Source organism: Cicer arietinum, chromosome 1 (assembly GCF_000331145.2).
Source record: "Cicer arietinum cultivar CDC Frontier isolate Library 1 chromosome 1, Cicar.CDCFrontier_v2.0, whole genome shotgun sequence".
In the NCBI taxonomy this organism is placed as follows: domain Eukaryota; kingdom Viridiplantae; phylum Streptophyta; class Magnoliopsida; order Fabales; family Fabaceae; genus Cicer; species Cicer arietinum.
The window spans coordinates 41,348,190-41,371,500 of record NC_021160.2 but is presented as its reverse complement, the minus strand read 5'-3'; the positions used below and the strand labels follow the sequence as shown (position 1 = coordinate 41,371,500).

Below are 23,311 nucleotides of genomic sequence, written 5' to 3'. Positions count from 1 at the left end.
ATTAGATTTGTGAAATGTGTTTTATATTGTTGTTGGAATTGATACATTTTATTGTTTTAGCTTATAACTCTATCGATTCATAGTGTAGGATAAGAATACAAGCATTAAAGTTGAAGTAGAAAGAAATGAAAATTTAGAAATAACTTCAAATGAGTTTATGTATAAAAAAATTCATGTTTTTCTATCTTGCAACAACAAAATGTATGTATGAGGAAAAAAAAAGTTAATTTGCAAGGGTGAATTGATCAATTTAATTGAAAAAATAATATTGTACTTTTCTTTTGTACAATAATCAAATGAGGTGATATATATATATATATATATATATTACTTATTAGCAATTTAATTATTACTGTAACTAAACATACATTATTTCTTTATTTAAATTCTTTGACATTTACGTGTTTTTGGTGATTTATCTATCTTCTTATTCATTTTGTTGTTGATAACATAGAATATCATGTCATGCTACTTTAATAGCTTAGCCGTCATAAAAATAATGATGTTTTCCTCTATTTTAGTCTAGTTCTATATCTTGATGTTTTTAGAATATGGAGTTGGTCATGCCTTTAATTGCGTAATACTCTTTGTGTTTGTTTGATTATGTGATTTTCAAACGTGTTGTAGACTTTACATAAGTGTGATGGCAAAAATAAAAGAAATAAGAAGTTATAAAGCACTAACTCAACATAAATTGAGAAATGAGAGTTTTTGATGATATAGACGGGGTCGGTATTATTCTAGTTTATATATTGTATACTATATGTTCTAAATGAGTTTTGTATAAATAATGATTGTTTATAAATAATGAATTTTGATTGATATTAAATTTTAGTTATGCATATATATAGGAAGAAAAAATATAGTTTTTTACAAAAAAAAAAAAAAAAAAAACTTTTTAAATCGGTTGAAGTTTAATTGACTTAGCAATGAATGATTTTTAAAGTCGTTTGTTTTTAAGTCAAACGTGAGATCAACTTAACAAGTCATTTTTAACTGACTTAATAAGTTCACTAGTGCATAAATAGTTTTTTTTAAGTCAGTTAAAAATAATTTGTTAAGTCGATTTCGCGCTAGACTTAAAACAAACAACTTAAAAAATCATTTGTTGTTAATCGGTTAAACTTTAACCGGCTTAAAAAGTCAATTTTGTCAAAAAAATAAAATTGTTTTTCTCCATAATATATACATAACTAAAATTTAATATCAACCAAAATTTCATAAACAATCATAATATTATACAAAATTCATTTAGAACATAGAGTATACAAACTAGAGTAAATAAACTCAAAATACACCACTTAAGGAATAGACACTATATATCTAATAAATTTTACAATAATACTTAATAATATCAACTCTCCAATATCACCAAAAATCAGTATAGACCATCTTTAAGGTTGAAAAAACTCTTACTCGTCAAATTATGTTGGGCTAGTGCTTTGTAATTTCTCATTTCTATTTTTTTTGTCATCACACCTATTCAAAGTTTGCAATACATTGGAAAACCAGATAACCAAACAAACACACATAGTATTAAACAGTTAAAGACATCATGATCAACTTCATATTCTAAAACGTCAAGATATTGAATTAGAATAAAATAAAGGAAAACGTCATTATTTTTAGGATAGATAAACTATTAAAGTAGCATGACAACGTTGTATATTCAATGTTATCAACTACAAAATACATAAGATAGATAAATTACTGAAAACATGTAAACGTAGTTAAATGCCAAATAATTTAAATAAAAAAATAATGTATGTTTAGTTAGAGATAAATTACTGAAAACACGTAAGTGTAGTTAAATACCAAATAATTTAAATAAATAAATACCATATGTTTAGTTAGAGTAATAATTGAATTGCTGATAAGTAGTATATATGTTATATATCACCTTAACACGGTGAATGCTCAAAACATGTAAACGTAGTTAAATGCCAAATAATTTAAATAAAAAAATAATTTATGTTTAGTTAGAGATAAATTACTGAAAACATGTAAGTGTAGTTAAATATCAAATAATTTAAATAAATAAATATCATATGTTTAGTTAGAGTAATAATTGAATTGCTGATAAGTAATATATATGTTATATATCACCTTAACACGGTGAATGCTCAATTGATTATGATAATAGCATCCTTCTTGTCATCCTATGTCAATTTTCTTTTTCTTCATAATTCTAAATTAAACTCCAAAAGTTGAAAGAAATAAAGTAACTGATTTGATTATCATTCAAAAGAAAAATATCAACATTTTTTTTTCATTAAATTGGTCAATTCACTAACGGAAATTTATATTTTTTCTCATACAACTTATTGTTGCAACATAGAAAAACAATGAATCTTCTTACATATGTACCCATATGAAGTTACTTCTAAATTTTCATCTCTTTCTACTTCAACTTTACTACTTGTATTCTTATCACACACTTATCAACTTTGACATGATAATATCATATGTTATAAAAAATAAATTGCAAGTTAAATACAAAAAAATGTTTCAACTCCAACAACAATGTAAACACACTAAAATAGTTTTTCTCTTTCCTCTTATTTCACAAATATAATCAACATGCAAGAATACAATTATGAAATAAATCTAAAATTGAAAAAATAAAGAAATTGATCTAAAGTTGGCGACGACATTAACAATGTAACAGAATTGCACACACAACACGGAAATAATTGTGAAAACAAATAATGACGATAACAACGAACGCATAGACAGACACTGCAACAAGAACTAACCATGAAAAACATGGAAGAACTTCAAAAAAGACGAAGAACACAAAGGACGTCGGCGAGAAAGCATATGAATGGAGAAAACGAAAGATGAAGTAGAAGGAATAGAGAATGCGGAATGTGAGTGAAGTATGTAAAATTGTCACCTTTATATATTTATAAAATTGTCACTGCCTTTTTTTTTTAACTCGTTTATTTTTTATAAAAAGACCTAACCATGTCATATACAACTCATATTTAACAAATTGACACCGTCTCGTCTTTTAATTTATTTATTTAACAAAACCGACTTAAACATGTACTAAATATGCATTTGTCTCATCTGTTAACTCAATTAGTAGATAACTGACTTTAAACTCTGTATTAAAAACTCTATTTTGTATTAGTGCTTATTTCTGCACTAGTGTTTTGTGTAACAATATGTGGTTCATTAATCATCTCAAGATGAGATAATTTTTTTTTTTTTTTATAAAAGAGTAAGGACAAACAATTATTAGTAAAAAAGATTCTTATGAAAATTTGTCTCGTTTTCATAAACTAGAGAGGGACCAAGAGTAATAAGAGTATGATAATTAAGAAAGACATATATTTTTTTTCTACGATTCTAATTTTAGTTGAAAGATAAAGAAAGTCTCATCATTTTTTATATATATACAACCATAAAGGACTCATGATATATAAATTTTGAATTTAAAACTTCAAAAAATATTAAACCATATAACTTTTTATATTATAGCGTTTACTATATAATTTTCTTATATTATAAAAATACAATGATGCCCGAGAAACTTTGTTGTACACAAGATATCTTTCTGTGTACAACTACATAGACTAATTCTCGAGTTGGGTATACAAATTTTCTTTTCTATTATACTATAGTAGTATTGATATATTTGACATTTCACGTCATAAAGAGAATTGCGTTTATTTTAAGACAAATATTAACCTATGTCCTTAAGACCACTTGTGTTAATAAATTAATCAATTTTAAAAAAATTGTATTAAAATTTTGAAATGTTTTAATTTTGTTTGATTCAAATCAAAAAATTTATTAATTGATTCCTATCGTATATATCATATAGGTACGACTATTCGTCTTATTCTTATTAACGCTCTCAATGCGTCTTTGTTGAATTTGATTAAGACAAGCTCAATCTGATACAACGTCTAAAGAATCTAATAACTCAATTGATCATCAAGTCAATACTCTCTAAAGTCAATACTCTACCTATAGTCAACCATCTACAAATCAATCATCAGATCCATAATTTTGAAGAAGTCAACAACTCAACATCCTCAACTCATCAAAGTTAAACTTGTGATTAAAGAAATCAATCATGTGATTTTTTCTCTCATATTTATTGTGTTTGATCTACATTTACTTATTCATTAGTTTTGATTGATTGAGCTTACTATAAGTTTCACAGACGTATATGCATGTTTTAAGTTTTATCAGCTCCACAAGCTTTCGGAGCTTGTTGCGCTAATATATATATCAAAGTAGTTGTAAAATATAATTTTACTATTGATTTGTAGAAACTATTTTTTTTTTTTTTAATTTACACTTTACTATATATTTTTGTTATAAATTTTTTAATTAAAATTTAAAATACTTAAACTTCTAAAATAAAAGAAAAATTCTCTAATTTTAAATTAAATTCTCTAATTCTAAATTAAATTCTCAATCACGAGTATTCTTGTTCTTTGTACGAGAAGTCTTCTAATTAATGTTTTTTTTATAAAAAAAACATGCATATTGATGGAACTCTAGATGAGAATGATTTCTAAATCATGAATAACTTGTCATTTCGAAATCACAGATAAACTCTACGAATTAGTACGACTCTAAAACAATGTTTAATCAAAAATATTAAAAGGTTAAAGAGTTTACTTACCGAAAGTAAAAGGTGAAAGTTTCATTATAAGTGAAAGTTTCTTGACACCAACACAACAACTTAAATATCTGTAACAAAATGATTTGATTGGTTTTGGTTTAGACATGAGAATGATTCAGTGTTGTTTTGGTGTTTTATTTTTAAAAACTACTTTGATTAAAAACAATATAGAGAACTTTTTATTACAAGTAATAATATTCTATTATAATTTTATTTAAATTTTTACCTTTTTGTCTTTAAGAATTAAAATATGTTATTCTTACGGATTGATGCACGATTCCAAATACATTCTTTTAATTAGATTGTTGTTTTAATTAGACTGTAGTAAACCTTATTCTTGCATATGATATAAAGATATTTGTTTAGCTGATTTGTTTTCGTAATAATTATCAACTTTTTCTATACTTTAATTAAATTATTGTAGACTAATTGTTGTATCTTTATGCACTTGCAAAACCTTTTATTTGTTTTACATAAAAAATATATTATTTTTTAGATACAATCTGCCTAATTAAAGTTTTCAACCTCACAGTTGTATGAATTAATTATAGTGAAATTTAATTAATTATAATAAAATTTATCATCTTTTATAATATTAAAAAAAACAACAATTTCAAAGCTACTAGGAAAATCTACAAATGAGAGAAACTTTAAAATGATTTTTAATCAACACAAACTGTTCTTTTGGTGTTTTATTCTTAAGCACCACTTCCATTAAAATAAATAGAGGCATTTTAAATGCTAGTACCAATATTCTATTATAATTTTATTTAAATTTTAACTTTTTTTCCTTTAAGATATAAGATATGTTGTCTTTAAACCAATTGGTGTACCGATTGTACATTTAATAAGAGTCACTCACTCTTCTCATTTTCTTTTAAATGGATTTTAGTGGATAAATTATCGGTTACTATATATTTATTTTTTTGAAATAGAATTATTGTATCTTTTAAACATGAAATAGGTTTTATTTGTTTTAAATTAAACAAAATTATTTTTTAGACACACAAACCTACGGAATAAACCATACACCATTTATTTTAGATGTTTAAAGACTTGCTGTCATTAAGAGGACCTTTTAATTGGTTTAGCTCATTACTTACTTGTCTTAAATTGTTGAATTTATACGAAAACAATTTTAGGATATTTTGTTTAAAACCAAAATTAAATGCATAGCAGTTTTAGAAAAACCAAAATTAAACGTGGAGCGGTTAGAAGTGATAATATATAGTTGTTATTGTATAATAGTTAAGAGTTATTAGATGTAAACAAAAATCCTCCTTTTTAATTGAAGAAGTGACATATAGTTAATGGTCTATATAATAAAAACCATCTTTTCTCTCGTTTGTTTATTTCTTTAAACTCTAAACTCTTTTGCTCTTATACCAATGGATATCAACAAAGAAGGTTCAAATAAGGCTTGCGGTCTTGCAAATATCAAAGAAGAAAATATACTAAAGAATGTCATTAAGCTCCTTATTTTTTGGCTAATAAATCAAAAAACTTCATCAATGCTCATCGTTTGTTTAGAGTTTGCAACATTTTAAGATTGCTAAATCACATTAATGATGATAACAAAGATGAGGCTAACGTCAATAATTTTTTAGTGCAATATTCGTGCTAAATTCTCAATTCATGAATGTGTTGGTGTTATTAATATCCTTCAAAGTAAGTTAAATAATGTTATCATATAGTTAAATTATTTACAAAAGTTACTAAAATATTGTAAAGGAAAATATGATTAGTGACATAGTCACTAATAATGTTAACAATATTACTCTAATTGATACAATAAATGAGTTTGGTGGTATAAATTGCAATGATACTGATATTGTCATGGAGGAAAATTCTAATTTGATGGTACCACAAGAAGTAATGGCACCTAATTGTGGTGGTGTGGATGCACCAAGTGCAACTGAAGAGTTTAACGCACAACATTCATTAAATATACATTATTCACAATTAGGTTTCATTACTTCTTGTGTTACCATCAAATTAAAATATTTCTCCATGACAATATCATCATCATTGCAAATTATACCATCGAACTCATTTATTGATTGTATCAATTGAAGTAATATTGTTAGCATCATTAGTGACTATGTCACTAATCATATTTTCCTTACAATATTTTAGTAATATTTGTACATAATTTGACTCTATGATAGTATTATTTAACTTATCTTAAAGGATATTAATAACATCGCCACATCCATGAATTGAAAATTTAACACGAATGTTTGACTTAAAAATTATTGACGTCATTGCCTCATCTTTTTTATCATCATTGATGCGATTTAACAATCTTAAAATGTTGCAAACTCCAAACAAACGATGAGCATTGATGAAGCTTTTTGATTTATTAGCCGGAAAATAAGTAGCTAAAGGACATTCTTTAGTACACTTTCTTCTTTGATATTTGCAAAAAGGGCAAGCCTATTTGAACCTTCTTTTTTAATATCCATTAGTATATATAAGAGCAAAGAGTTTAGAGTTTTAAAAAATAAACAATGAGAGAAAAGAGTGTTTTTATTATATAGACCATCAACTAGGTCACTTCTCCGATTAAAACGGAGGATTTTTCGTTTACATCTAATATCTCTTAATAACTATACAATAACGGCTATATATTATCACTTCTAACTGCACTACATTTAATTTTGGTTTTAAACAAAATATCCTAAAATTGTTTCCGAATAAATTCAGCAATTTAAGACAAGTAAGTAATGAGCTAAACCAATTAAAAGGTCCTCTTAATGACAACAAGTCTTTAAACATTAAAATATATGGTTTATGGTTTATTTCGTAGGTTTGTGTTTCTAAAAAAATACTTTTGTTTGATTCAAAACAAATAAGGTTTATGGTTTATTCCGTAGGTTTACGTGTCTAAAAATAACTTTTGTTTGATTTAAAATAATTAAAAGTTATTTCAAATTTAAAATATACAATAATTCTATTTCAAAAAAAATAAATATAGAGTAACTGATAATTTATTCACTACAATTTAGTTAAGAAAATGAGAAGAGCGACTCTTATTATATACGCAATCAGTACATCAATTGGTTTAAAGACAACCTATCTTATATCTTAAGGAAAAAAAGTTAAAATTAAATAAAACTTTAATTCGTTTATTTAAAAAAGATCGACATGTAATGAAAATTCTAATCATATGAAACAGTTTATATAAAATTTAGTATCATTATTTTAGTAGCATGATCCAAGATAAGTTGATTAATATTATATTAAATATATAATAAAATTTATTATCATTATATATTTTATAAAAAACAAAATAAAGAACTTGAAAGAAAAAAAAATTTACTAAATTCAAACTTCACACAATGCATCCAAAATTCTGATAGACGTTTCGCGGTTTAATGAGATCATACACTAACATCACAACATAACGCCAATATAATCACAACTTGAGGATTTAACCTGCAGTGGCAAATCTTGAATGAAAATATTAGAGTGACTGAAATTTGAAAGTTTTAATATGTAAATAAAAAATATAATATTGCATTGCATATAAGAATTTTAAGTTGTAAATTTACAAAAATATATTGGAGAAAGGTAGTAGATCAAATTTTGATTTACATTTTAAATAATTAAAATTTAGTTGGAAATTTTATTTTATTTTATAATTATAGTAGTTGTTTTTGTAATTTTTTTTCATAAATTATTTCCTTCAGTTTTTTTAGAATAGACATCTAAATTATAATTTGGTCAATAAAAAGTTATGAATTTGGTCCATCTTAAAAATTTTGCAGACCCTAATCTAATCTTAAAACTTGAGCCTAATAAAAAAAAACAATTTTAATAATTAAAAAAATTGGTAAAATAAATTTTAGTCCATATACATATACCAATATACATTATACAACAAGGATCTACACATATCAATATATAAGATACAATTTACGTCATTTGATTAGATTAATTCGTGTAATAAGAAAACATGCACATATAACATGTTATTTTCACATATTAGACTCAAATATACATCTCGACAACCATAACCCAACGACCACAATTCAACTCAACCCAACAACCACAATTCAACTCATAGAAACAATTCTACTCATAAGATACACCATGGACTATAGATCCAAAATTCCAACAACATACACCACAATATCTATATTAATTAACATATTTATTAACATATGTCATGACATGTCTAGTCGAAATTCATCACCGATTAATATATATTAAACCACAATTATCCTATAGACTTATATAATTTGGTTTTCACACCTTTGCACATTTAATAATTTTTCATGTTTCAATTTTTTTACATAAATATTTTATTTTATATAAAATTTAACTAATGTACATTCAATCAACTTTATCTGTAAAAGTTTCCTCCAAAATATATGTTAGATCACAATTTTACATTTGATTTTGAAAAACACCGTCATATACTCATCTCCACAAATACAAAAAAGATAAAGAAGAATCTCCAATAGAATTCGAAGAGTAATTTTAGAATTTGAGTACAGAATAGAAGTTTGGATCACTTTGATTTGCACTTGATTAAAATTCGGATTTGCTCCATATAATATATTAAATAGATCAATTTTAAATATTATTTGTGACAAATAAAATATCTTAATAAAGTAAAAATAGTAGTATCTTTTAAAAAAATATTAAAAAATTTGCGTGGCCGTGATCACCCTATATGTCCTAAATAAGTTCCTCCATTGCCCTAAGAGAGAAAAGAATTCAAATGATCAGTTTCATCTTTGGACTGTAAGTTGGAATAAGGAAGCATAATATGAAAACAAATATTACAACCTGTGAAGGGAACTTCTTTCCTGATGTAACATATGCATGACGAATAATGTTCATGCCTCCATCTGATATTGCTTTAAAAACCCCATAAAGTTTTCTTTCTTCAAATTCGAAAAGGAAAAAAATGACACTAGCCCAAACAAACTCTTCTAAAACATTCTTTCAAAGTGCTTCTATTTGACATGAAGATGGCACCATACTTTGGAAGACATCCATCCAGTCACCTTTCTTTTGCAGAAATCCCTTGAGCCCATTTTCGTTCTAACAGGAAAAAGAACATTGTGAGAACTCCCATAAAAATCCTTAGACAGCTACTACATAACACTACTTAAAATTTAGTACCCGACAAGCATATTTCAAATACAAGAAACGCCAAATTCAATTTAAGAAATTATAAATGGAAATTATACATATATATGCATTAAATATTACAATACACTTATGAAGAGGGTGGTGTGATTTATAACTCAAACTACCACAAGATTTGAGTTTTCATTAACTCAGAATTGGAATAAGTTCACTGCACTATTAGGATGATAATCTCTAAAGGAACACCTCTGATAATAGGCGTGTAGCCGTGTCCGACACCTGTACGATACTCGTGTAACACTTGTCTTGTCTCTCAACTCTCACAAGTTATTGATAATTAATGATTACCAATTTAAGTTGTGTGATAATCCATTTTAAGTTGTTGTTTCGAAGAACAACCACAATTGAACCATTCAAATAAACATTTGACATGATAATAAAATTAAGTTAATTTAGAACTTACGATATGTAATAATATAATCTTCTGTTTTTTTTTAAACAATATTTCGAACAATAGATTTCTTTTTTGAGGGATCAAACAATATAATTTAGACTTTGGGTAGGATGATATCATATATATTTAGAAGAAGAAGATATATAGTAGGTAAAAACATTTTCTACCCTTATCTCAATTTTAATACACATATTTGAAGACCACGGTAGTATTCTAGTTATAATTTTTTTCATAAATTATACACATAAAAAATATTAGTCACTCATTAATTAGTTAAATAATTGTATCTTCATGAATTAATTAGTTAAAAAATTAGTAATATGTATTTGAATATCTCATGAATTTTTTTAAGATAATTATAATTATAATTTACTTTATAAATTATACACAGAAAAATGTTTGTTTACTTAAAAATTGTGTTTCACGGATCAATTGCATAAAAGAAAAATATATATTTTATTAGTTGCATGTCTCTTAAGTATATCATAAGTTAAAACTAAAAAAAAAATTATAACACAATAATTTTAATTTACTATATAAGCTATACATTAGACAAATGTATTTCATTAGTATTACGTCTCTTGAATATAAAATTTGTATAAAAGTTATTATACACTAAATACAATTTATTATATCACAAGCAAGAGACAAATATTTTTCACTTATATGTTAGTTACAAAATGGTCTTTCATAAATAAATTATAATACAATAATTATAATTTACTATATACACCATACACAAAACACATATGTTTCATTTATCAATTACTTAAAAATGGGTCTTTCACGAATCAATTTGTTAAAAAAAAAAATTTCATTACTAGTATGTCTCGTTAATGTCTTATGCTTTAAACTTTGAAAATCATTATAATACATTAATTAAAATAAATTTTATAAATCATACACGAAACAAATATTTGTTATTAATCAATTAGTTGAATGTTTATTGTTTACACTAATCAATTAGTTAATAGAGAAAATTTGAAGAAAATCATGATAAAACAATTTTAATTTACACTATAAATCAAACACGAAACTAAAATTACATATTTTATTAGTATTTTGTCTCTTGAATATCTTCTTGATAATTTTTTGAAGAAAATTATAATACATTATTAATTATCATTTACTTTATAAAAATAAAATGAAACAAACATTTTTTACTTTATATATATATATATATATATATTTCTTTAGTAGTGTGTATCATGAATATCTCCTAATTTTTTTTAAAGAAAATTATTATTTTTTGTATAATTTATATATGAAACAAATTTGTATCATTGATTATGTTTTAAAAATTAGAATAATTTATGACATGAGATCAAGTTGTCATATTAGAACAATGTATCAAACAATACAATTTATAATTTTAAATAATATTTTTACATTGACTGTGATTGACGAATTTCAAAAAATGTATAAGTACACGCTATGCATTTACATTTGCATCTTACTTTCTTTGTTTTGTGCATACATTTTTAGTTCAACTAGTTAAAACTTCTTTAGTTTGGTTTATTTTTTATATCAATCTTATTGATGCATTTGATATTTCTTGTTTTGTAGGAATAAAACACTTTAGTGTTGAAAAGGGGTTTGAATGATGTGGACTTAAAAAGAATATTTTAGGGTTTTGAAATTCAAACTGTGAGTAGTGCTTAAGAGGCAACTGTGAGTAGTGCTTAAGAGGCTAGGATCAAACTTTTAGGATTTTGAAATTCAAATCTTGAATATCATGAATATCTCCTAATTTTTTTTAAAGAAAATTATTATTTTTTGTATAATTTATATATGAAACAAATTTGTATCATTGATTATGTTTTAAAAATTAGAATAATTTATGACATGAGATCAAGTTGTCATATTAGAACAATGTATCAAACAATACAATTTATAATTTTAAATAATATTTTTACATTGACTGTGATTGACGAATTTCAAAAAATGTATAAGTACACGCTATGCATTTACATTTGCATCTTACTTTCTTTGTTTTGTGCATACATTTTTAGTTCAACTAGTTAAAACTTCTTTAGTTTGGTTTATTTTTTATATCAATCTTATTGATGCATTTGATATTTCTTGTTTTGTAGGAATAAAACACTTTAGTGTTGAAAAGGGGTTTGAATGATGTGGACTTAAAAAGAATATTTTAGGGTTTTGAAATTCAAACTGTGAGTAGTGCTTAAGAGGCAACTGTGAGTAGTGCTTAAGAGGCTAGGATCAAACTTTTAGGATTTTGAAATTCAAATCTTGAACGTTCTTAGTCTATTTTATGGATTTTCTTCTACCATGTATGAGAAGATTTTTTTAGGGTTAGGCATAACTTTTAATACATGGATGATAATGGATTAATTGTTTTTTGCTTTTTTTGTTGTTGTTAATTATTGAATTACGTTTGGTTTAATTTATATTGAACATTCATATATGTTATGTAAATTTGTTGGATCCCTTATTTGCATAATCATAGGTATTAGGGAAATGACCGATAGGTGAACCTAAATATTGGAACTATATGAATTGAACTTGAGACTAAAATCACGATAGTGAGTTTGATCTTATGAAGAATCAATGAATTATCATAAATCATAAAAGTTTCAATCTAAATACAATTACCACGAGAGCGTAATTCGTTTAATTGGACACAATTTTTGTATCTCGGGATAAAGCATAAACTATATTAGGATAACTCACATTCAAACGAAATTCAATCTTAATAAAGCAAAATCAGTCTAAACTCTTTAGTTATCATTGCAAACCCCAATCTTAAAAATCTTTTAGATATAATAAAAATCATACTTGATTTATGTGTTTTATTTCGTTGTTATATTTCTCTTCATAAAAATATTTATTCTCTTTTATTTTAATTTAATTAAATTAAATTATAATTAATTGATACGACCAACACGCGACCATTGCAAATGCACATACATTTTGCTAGTTTGCTTTTAAAATTTTTAGTGAAAGTATTTTGAATAACAATGAACAAGTTGAGACTTATCATGATCGATTTTGTGATATTTAGTAGAATGAATGAGTTCACAAGGCACAAATATGAATGAGTTGTTAAAGTCAGTCGTGAGTTAAAAAATTTAGCACATAGATAATCGAATTCAACTTATCAAAGAGTTGATGTTGAAAATACTAAGTATAAAAGATATAATTTCACTTAATATTTTTTCTTTTTATTTCTCTACGATAACTCAAATTACTTATTTAATGACACTAAGTTCACTCGTTCACACAATAACTTATCAAAATTAAAAAAAAAATATATGTCAATTTATTTCAACTTCATAAATAAATTAAAATGGGAAAAAAAATCCATCTACTTATACCCTAAACCACTTTACTCAAACCAATGATATAATCTATCAGAAATAATTTTAGTTGGATTGATAACTTTAAACCTAAATCCAGCCATAAAAGACCAATGCTGAGGCCTACTTTTGAATCTTAGAGTGTTTGCCCATATTTTTTATTTATAATTATTTTGATTTCAAATTTGTGTCCAAATATATTTAACTAGTGTAGGTACTCGTGTCAGTGAAAACCTGACTCAATCAAAATACAGGTTTTACAAAACGTTACTTTATAGCGTCGCCGTTGATCAACAAGTGACACCTTCAGCTGCATCACACTCACTACTCGATTGATTAATGCTAATTGTTTTTGATTTTATTTTTTTTTAACTTAATTTCGATTTTGGAACAACCTACGACTCTTCGAGTAATTCGAGGCCACTCCTTTTATATGGTCATTGCTGATAATGGCTTCTTCCTTTTTGACAAAGATTCTTTTAGGTCCTCGCTCGATTATCACTCACCACCCACCAATTCTCTCTTCTTTCTTCTCTGTAAGGATCGCTTTTTGTATCCCTAATTTCATCTGGGTATCTTTTATTTTTTCCATTCCTGTATAAATTTTATATTTTTTTTATTCATCTCTTTTTAAGTTTGTGGGTTCGTAGATTGTGGGATTTTTTTTCTTTATCTTTAAAGTTTTTATTTTTAAGTGTGGGAATTGAAATATGTAGTGGCTTAGATTGTGTTTTTTGTGTTTATGGGTTCTTGATCAGTTGAGTGATATACTTGTTTGACTTTGTTCTGTGGCAATTTCTCATGGCATGTGTGTGTCTCACACGACTTCTACTTTTGTATATGTATTTGGTGTTGAATGGTTTATTTGAGCTTATCTTCTGATAAAAGCACTTGTGAGACTGTTTGAGAGAGTTTCTGGAAACAACTTATGACATGTACATATGCTGTTTTCAGTTTATTTCCATAAGCTCCTTTTCGAAACTACTTATAACTTATATGAGACATTATTTTATCTTTTATTATAGAAATAACTTGTACATAACCACTAAATGCATATGCTATAAGAGCTCAATTCATCTGTCTACCCAAAAAGAAGTGCCATAGAAGCAAATTTATTACACATTATTTATGGCTAGTTGTGTGTTTTGTATGCTTCTTTCTAATGAAGGACATTGTAAATACAATTGACTTGAGTGAAACATCTTGTAGGGGATTAATTCTAAACTCTCTACTTGTGAAATGAATCAAATGATGATATATTAATCTGTCATCAGTGGGGTGGGGATACTACAATTACTAAGCTTTTGTTAGATCACTTATGAATTGTTAATATCATGAATCCTACTACTTTGTATTAGTTCTATGAATGAATCATTAATTATTTGATATAAGTGGTGGTTAGTCTATGAGATACACATGTCTGCAATTGATATGTTGTTGTTTAGGGTGTAAAGACCGGACGTGATGCTCTACTTTTATGAATGAAAATTTGATAGAAGCAAGTGAAATTTTTTTCATTCAATTTATTATCATGTACCGGAGATCTTTTATTGTATACTCGTTAATATGTTTTTTTAATTATAAATATAAACTTATTGTCTTATTGATCTCAAGCTGCCTTTTGGTTTTTGTTCTTTTCGCAATATTGTATCAAATAACTAACTTCTCATCTACATGCAGAAACGGCTGTTCTCTATACAAACTGTTCCAACCTCTACAGCCCAAAACACCAAATTGACTGGTTGGGCTCCTTGTATGGCTTCTTCAATAGTTGGTAGAAGAGCTGCATATTCAACACGATCTGCACCCACAAATGAGCCAGTTGTGTCTGTGGATTGGCTTTATGATAACCTGAAGGAGCCTGATATTAAGGTACTTGCTTAATTGCTTTCAGTAGTACGTAAATAGCACCCTTACATAGTTTTATTCTTTTCTTAGCATTTGGAAATTACTAAATTTGTTATTTCTGCTGCTTTTTCTTCTTCTTGGTTCTGCACATTGTACATAATACATATGTATGGAAATTATTTATTGGATTGTGAATGCAATTCCTTTTACATTAATGAAAAGGTAGAACACCAATGCATATGCAAATACTTATGTTGTCCATTATATGCAGGTGGTGGATGCATCCTGGTACATGCCAGATGAGCAAAGGAATCCAATTCAAGAGTATCAGGTATTGACATGATTTTTATGGCAATAGTATGCTTATAACATTAAAGTTATGAACTATTGGAATTTGGATGGTATATGACATCAATTCAATACATTCTCTAACATGTACTTCGATTTATATTTTTAACTTTTTTGTGTACCATTTTTCATTGATGTGCTTTTTGTGTAACACCTGCAACAGGTTGCTCATATTCCTGGGGCCCTTTTCTTTGACGTAGATGGAATAGCAGATAGAACTACAAAAGTGAGCTTATCTTAATTTTATTCTTTTTAATTTTTTCTATATATACCATTACGTTGAACTTGAAGCAGTTCTTTCTTATATCAGAATCTTGTTTACAATTTATATATGTTGTCAGTAGTGTTCTGATCAATCACTACTATTTATAAATGTTAGGGCACATACTTGTCTAGAGCATAAATGTTAGCTGTTTTATATGTATGCATTCTTAATGTTTATGTGATCATTTTATATTGTTCTTGGTTGGAGGTGCTTTTGTTCTGTCAATGATGCTTGCAATATCTACTGTCTTTCACTGCTATTCATTTTCCTATTGTAGCTAATATGTGAATGTGCTTACTCTTATTCATTGATCAGTTACCACACATGTTGCCATCAGAAGAAGCTTTTGCTGCTGCTGTTTCTGCACTTGGCATACAGAACAAAGATGACTTAGTTGTTTATGACGGCAAAGGATTATTTAGTGCGGCTCGTGTTTGGTGGTAAGCCGTGGTGTGATGTAAACACAATTTTTTTTTTTTTTATGTAGTTTCATTAATACTTTTTTCATGTGTTCAATGATTAAAAGGATGTTCCGAGTGTTTGGGCATGATAGAATTTGGGTATTAGATGGTGGCCTGCCAAGATGGCGTGCATCGGGTTATGATGTTGAGTCCAGTGCTTCGAGTGATGCTATTCTTAAAGCTAGTGCTGCAAGTGAGGCAATAGAGAAAGTATATCAGGGACAAGCAGTGAGTTTGGAATCTATCCATTGATTTTATAATGATCTCTTTTTTTTCTTTTACTTGGAGTTGAATTTGACATTTTTATTTTATTTTAATTTTAATGCATTGCTTCTTACATGTGCTTTTTTTCTTGTTTTCAGGTTGGTCCAATCACATTTGAGACTAAATTTCAGCCACATCTTGTTTGGAGCCTTGAACAGGTTGGTTGCATTATTAGTGCTATTTCAAATGTAAATTTTGAATATGTATGTCTTGATTGCTGAATGAAGTAACTGTACTGTGATATGAGAAGTTCCATTTTAGTAATGTGGTTGTTGGTCCCACTTCCATCGCTTAAGCAATTGATTGAGTTATAATTGACAATATTGGTGGTTCTAGAATATCAATAGTTGTCTTGCTAGAGAACCTAAAGTGCTTGCTGGTATGAGCGTGGGTATGAAGTAGCAATATCAAAATTCCGAAGCCATTTTTATAATGGATCAATTTTCCTACTTTTGTGTCATTTCATTCTTCTGAAATTTTAATTATTATTGTTAGCTAGTATGTAAGTCACCATGTTTGTGATATTGAATCTAGAAAACATGAACTTCGATGACAAAATAGCGTCAAGATCACATGGGTCCATTAATCAATTTTTATTTTAAGAAAATATAGCTTAAACACAATATCCTTTACTTGTCAATTGACCATTCATCATATATCTTGTAAAGCTCTATATGACCAGTGTCTTAAACTCTTAATGCATAAACTTTGATTTAGAACTACTTTTTAACCAGTAAGAAGGAAAACCTATATATCAGATAAAGTGTGTTTCTGATATAAAGGTTGGAATCTCTGTGTGGGATAAATAATAATGTAAAATTAATTGAAACGTTGAAAGTTTGTTTGCCACTGGTAGTAAATGTACTCTAGAGCTACCCAATGCATGCCGTATCCCGTAACCCTAAACCATTTTTGGAGAAGTTGAAAAATTTAATGAAATAGGTTTCTGGTATTGTTTAGCAGTTATTTGTCTCATGAAATGTTTGTTTATCAAATATCAAAATTAAATATGTTGTCATTTGAATGTTGTATTACTTTTTCTTTGTTTCTTTTTCATAACAGGTAACAAGAAATATAGACGAACAATCTCACCAACTCATAGATGCTAGATCAAAGCCCAGGTGATTTATATTCCCTCATGGTATGATTTGCATGTAACTTAGTTATCATTCTGGAAATGCTATAGCAGGAGAAGGCTGCTACTCTACTGACGGTTATTGTAGGTATAAAGATTACTAATTTGTACTATATATACAAAAATAAGTGCTGTCAAATCGCCATTACCATATGGTGCTACGGCATGTCAGGATTTTGCTTAGCACCATAAGCTGCAATGCCTTTTATGTTTTCCGTAGGCTGCAATGCCATGTTTATATATGGATTTTTGGCTATTCGCCTTAACCTGACATTCACCATGACCATAACACTTTGCCATAGATAACAGTTCTCAAAAATAAAAAAATTAAATTAAAGATATGTCCAGGATTACTAAACTCTAATAATCTAAACAAGTAATCACCATCAATCTAAGGCATAATCAACAAGCCAATGATGACAAGTCAAAGGCCATACAAGAAAAAAGTAAAACACTAGATTTTAATAAGTTGATGAAACCAATGGAAAAATTAAAGGTGGTCAAACTAATAGAAAAGAAGAAGCAACAACATGTAGGAACAGAGCACTGTGAACTGTGAGGTGCATGCACTGTGAAACTGTTACACTCTAGATGATAATAAGGAAGAGTGAATAGAGGGTATCATGAATTCTGTTCGGAGAAAGAGAATCACAGAGAAACTCTTCCTTTGGTGACGGAGCCATTTGGCTTAGGGGCTGGTAGACATACTGCTACTAGATTTTCTTGTTTTCCATTTATCCATTGTCTTCAATACAAATTACAGTACCTTTTAGTATTTCTTTTTTCTCCGACCTATCACTAGACAACACCCTCACCGATCGGAGCATAGTCACATAATTCGCTGACATGCCTGCAAACCACAAATTGCTACGTGGGTATTGGTTTGCGGTACTTTTACGAATTGGCTCACACCAATACTCTTGTAATTCGTGGAAACCCATGAACCAAGATGAGTGGGTAAAGATGGAATAAACAGGAGAAAGAGGATAAAATACGTGTAACAGTGAGCAATAGATGTAAAGGAGAAACTGGTTGATGTGTGAGGTAGCCCCTCTCGCAAACAGAGCAGAGAAATTTTGCAGAAGGAGAACGCCGTTAAACTTATTCACTAGAGAGAAGAAGACTCTAGAGCATTAAAAGATACACATATAGTAGAAATAAAAATTAATTATTTTTTGAGAAATGGGTGGGTAGTTGGTATAGCTGTCTTGTCTTGTCCTTCCACCTTTTTGGCACTATTAAGATGTTTTTTTGGGTATCTGGGGGCAGCATTGAGCAGTGGGAAAGATGTAGTACATAGGGACAATATACTTTTATAAATATATTTAATAATTTTTAACTTGTTGCTAAAAAGAATTTACCGATAACATACTTCATATTACATCTATGAACCGACACATACCGAAACTCTATACCCTTATGTATGAAACTCTATACCACGAACCTGTATCCGTACCACGTACGAAAGAAAATTACAATGTGACTATGGACCGGAGACATGGTACGTGAACTGCAAAGAGAACAAACAGGCTCAATCGAAATATGCGTGAATGGTGTAAAAAATGTTGTGGATGAGCACACCGACAATGTACTTTGGCAAGTAAAGGTCTGACTTGTCTGTAAGCTATGAAAAGCTGATATTGGCATGGACATTGTACATGACACCGGCCCATAAGCACGGATAATTATTTGAGAAAATAGAAGTGATTATATCATGTAATCACAAGTGTCAGTGTCAACATTGGGACACGCTTTCAATTAGAAGTGTCAATGCTACATAGTCTGTAAATGACATTGACGAGTATTGGGTTTGGATTCCTAAAGTCAGAAACCTCTACATTTCCTACATTTAGGCAAAATTGTAGGGCACTTTTGCCTTAAAAACATATAATGAATGCACACATGTACACAATTTTCTCTTGATAAATTTTTGATTAAATGCAGAAAGACTTAACTGTAGAGAATCTCGATCCGTTTGGGTCATAGTTAGAAACCGGTTATGTAGGTGTTCTTTAGGTGAATCATCAATGAAAAGTCAAACCCTATAATGCTTCTAATGCCAAAAGCAGGTCAAATATTAATTAAAAAAAAATAAAAAATGGCTTGGAACACTAAAAATAAATGCAAACAAGGGCTTTACACTTTTTCACCCTAGTTCATGACAAATGTGTTTCTTAATTTTGGACACCAATTTTATCCATTGGCAGGTTTGATGGAACTGCACCAGAGCCTAGAAAGGGAATCAGAAGTGGTCATGTACCTGGCAGCAAATGTATCCCTTTTGCTCAGGTACAACATATGCTCATGGCTTTCTATCAATAAAAATCATACATTCTTATCTCTATTCTAATCCAGTTGTATTATATCGGCCGATATTGTTATTATTATCAACAACTTTTTGGTATATATTGCCAAACAATTTAACTAATGCCAAATGTCTTTTACATGCAGATGTTAGATGGTTCACAGACATTGTTACCAGCGGATGATCTTAAGAAGCGTTTCGATCAAGAAGGTTTGAACATCTTTCTATTATTTTAATAAAGCTGAAATAAATTTTTTTTCTTAGAATTTTACGGTCACATATTCCCGTTGATCCACAGGCATCTCTTTGGAAAGTCCGGTAGTGACTTCATGTGGAACTGGGGTAACTGCATGCATTCTCGCATTGGTATCTCTCTTTCTCACTCTTGATGAATTTAATGTTAATATCTTGATTATTAAATCAGCAATGCTATTTATCACAAGAGGCTTATGAGTACTTTGTCAGTTACATGGTCGTGATACGTTTGTGAAGCACTTCATTCATGACAACTAGCATTATTGTTATTATATATTAGAATATATTTCCTTTACATTTTGGATTATTATGAGTTCTTCATTTATTTAGGGTCTTCATCGTCTCGGAAAGACTAATGTACCAGTTTATGATGGATCATGGAGTGAATGGGGAGCACAATCTGATACACCTGTTGAATCCTCTCAAACCGAATAGTATTTGCATCACAAAAGGCTATATCATCCACTTTTCAAACATTCTTGAGATTTATCTATGCATCTTTGCTTTTTCTTGTTTTGGATTGATTGGGATTGAATTGCATAACTTTTCATGTTCAACAACATTACTAAATAGTAAATCCTGTCATGTGGCTTATAAAAATAATGATAGGATTGTTTAATAATTGTCTCAGATAGAATTTGTTTGGTACTTAGATGATATTTGTGGTTTTAGTTAGTTTAGTTCCATGAATTTAAATAATGATAAAATGAAAATATAATAGGTATTTATAAATTATTGAACTCCATATAAATTAGGTATTTATACCTTAGATTACGGCACCATCTCATCACTTTAAATTTTTTTTCTTAAAAAACAAAGTATTTTGTATACATTTAATTGATATTTATTATAATTATGGGTTAAATAAATTTTTGGTTCTCCTATTTTGTCTATGATAAATTTTTAATCATTTCATTTTTAAAGTCGATTTTTTAGTCTTCTATTAACTAGTTTTTGATTTTTTTTTATTTCCTAATATTTTTGATGATGTGGCACTCTCATTGATGTATAAATAAAATAAATATTAAAAATTAAATAATTTAAATACAAAATTAAATAAATAAAAACTTAAATATTTTTATATATTTTTTAAATTTTTTAAAAAGTTAATTAAAACAAATAATTTTTAAACATTTTATTTAAATTTTTTAAATTTTAGTTTTAAATATTTTAGTATATAAATAAAATAAAATTTATTTTTAATATCTTTATATATAAATAAAATTAACTACAACATTTATGACATGAAAAGTCTTTTATTTAATATACAAATGCTGTTTAAATGTCATGTCATTAATGAAAATGATTCATTATAAAAAATGGTTTAGACTAAAATAATTTCAAGAATTAAATTGATTTTTTAAATGTAATGACTAAAAATTTATTTTGGACAAATAAGGGAATCAAAAGTGTATTTGAACTTTATTATTACTAAAATTAATGGAAATGCATGATGTTAACTAATCATCTTAGTTTTGAATTAATCATTGATATTATCAGATAGTATCATTCTAGTTCTATAAATACTAACAAATGGACTTATCTTATTAAACTTTTACAATTTTAGAGATAATTTTTGAATATTGATAATGTGAGACTAAATTAATAGGTTGATACGATTTTAAGAAGTAATATGCAATAGATGAATTGCTATATAAGCCTCTTTTGTAACTAATATGACAAGAGAATGTAATCATGTAGTTTGATGTATTTTGTCTTGGCTAATATATCATTTTAGTCTTTGAAAGTGTATGGTGCTATCACTTTGATTTCTGACTCAATTAAAAATTCAAATTAGTTATCGAATAATTAAAATGTCAGTCAATTTTGTCTTTGACGTTATAATGATTATGAACTATTTCAATCACAAGTTGTATCTTTCATAAACTTTTATGATAATAAGTTATCTTTCAAAGACTATTTTGATTTTGCAAAGATAGTTTAATGAAATCCCATCCTTCAAATCAAGTTCAAAGTTATCTTTCAAAGACTATTTTGATTCTGCAAAGATAGTTTAATAAATAAATAACTGTATTTTTGTAAATAAATAACTGTGACAGGTACCATCTCATTTTTAATGCCATTGTTTTTTGATAAAAAGAAAATCAAATTTTTCATAAAGAAAAAATAGCGTAAAGACATATTAACTTGATATTTTAACCGTTGTATTTCAAGTCAATCACTTATCATTTGCAGTATTTTAAAATATTATTGAAGATAAAATAAAATAAAATAAAACATTTTTGAAGACTATACCAAAATTTAAAAAATCAACTCAAATGAATACAACCTACTATCTCGGTAAAAATCTTATAAGAAAAATCAAGTGGAATAAAACTATGATTAATGAAACTTCGTGAAAAACCTTATAAGAAATATCAAATGGATAAAATTATGTTAAAGAAAAAAAACAATGAAATCAGCTAGAAGATGCTTCATTTAAATCATATAGTACCATGTTCTATTATTGAATTTCTTATGACCATTTTATTACTTTTTATGATCGAAATTGAATTCAGTACTTTGAGTGAACAATGTTAAAGTTTATTATGGAATTGAATTAAATGTTCTATTATGAAAATATATGTGAGAATAGATAAATAATGATTATATTAATTATCAAAAAATATAATACTATACATGTCAATTGATACTAAAATATAGTTTGTTATACTTATCACCCAAATACAAATAGAATGAATTTAAGCCAAAGTTTCGGTTCTATTAACACCAAGCTAAATAGATTTAATATGTGTGTGTGCTTCTTCTATTTAACACCAAGCTAAATAGACCCAATCAATTGTACCATACTTTAATTCTACTGTACCTAAATTACCATTTAATTAATTTACATTCTATTTTGGTATAACAAGTTTTCATTAGGAAAAATTTAGACTCTTTAATTGAA

General features: G+C 27.2%; 1 protein-coding gene across 2 annotated transcripts; it reads left to right on the top strand.

Moving 5' to 3' along the window:
* The first annotated feature begins 13,758 nt into the window (after window positions 1–13,758).
* Window positions 13,759–21,055, top strand: LOC101514195 (thiosulfate/3-mercaptopyruvate sulfurtransferase 1, mitochondrial). 2 transcript variants are annotated; one of them, XM_004488730.4, is made up of 12 exons: window positions 13,759–14,058; window positions 15,203–15,394; window positions 15,642–15,701; window positions 15,882–15,944; window positions 16,299–16,423; window positions 16,510–16,672; window positions 16,807–16,866; window positions 17,771–17,829; window positions 20,051–20,132; window positions 20,295–20,358; window positions 20,447–20,514; window positions 20,734–21,055. In XM_004488730.4, exons 1-12 carry the CDS (start codon window positions 13,972–13,974, stop codon window positions 20,836–20,838), a joined length of 1,128 nt encoding a protein of 375 aa, XP_004488787.1. In that variant the 5' UTR covers window positions 13,759–13,971; the 3' UTR covers window positions 20,839–21,055. The 2 variants fall into 2 exon arrangements, with proteins under 2 accessions (XP_004488787.1, XP_027190947.1); XM_027335146.2 differs by having other exon boundaries at window positions 13,831–14,094.
* The last annotated feature ends 2,256 nt before the right edge of the window (window positions 21,056–23,311 follow it).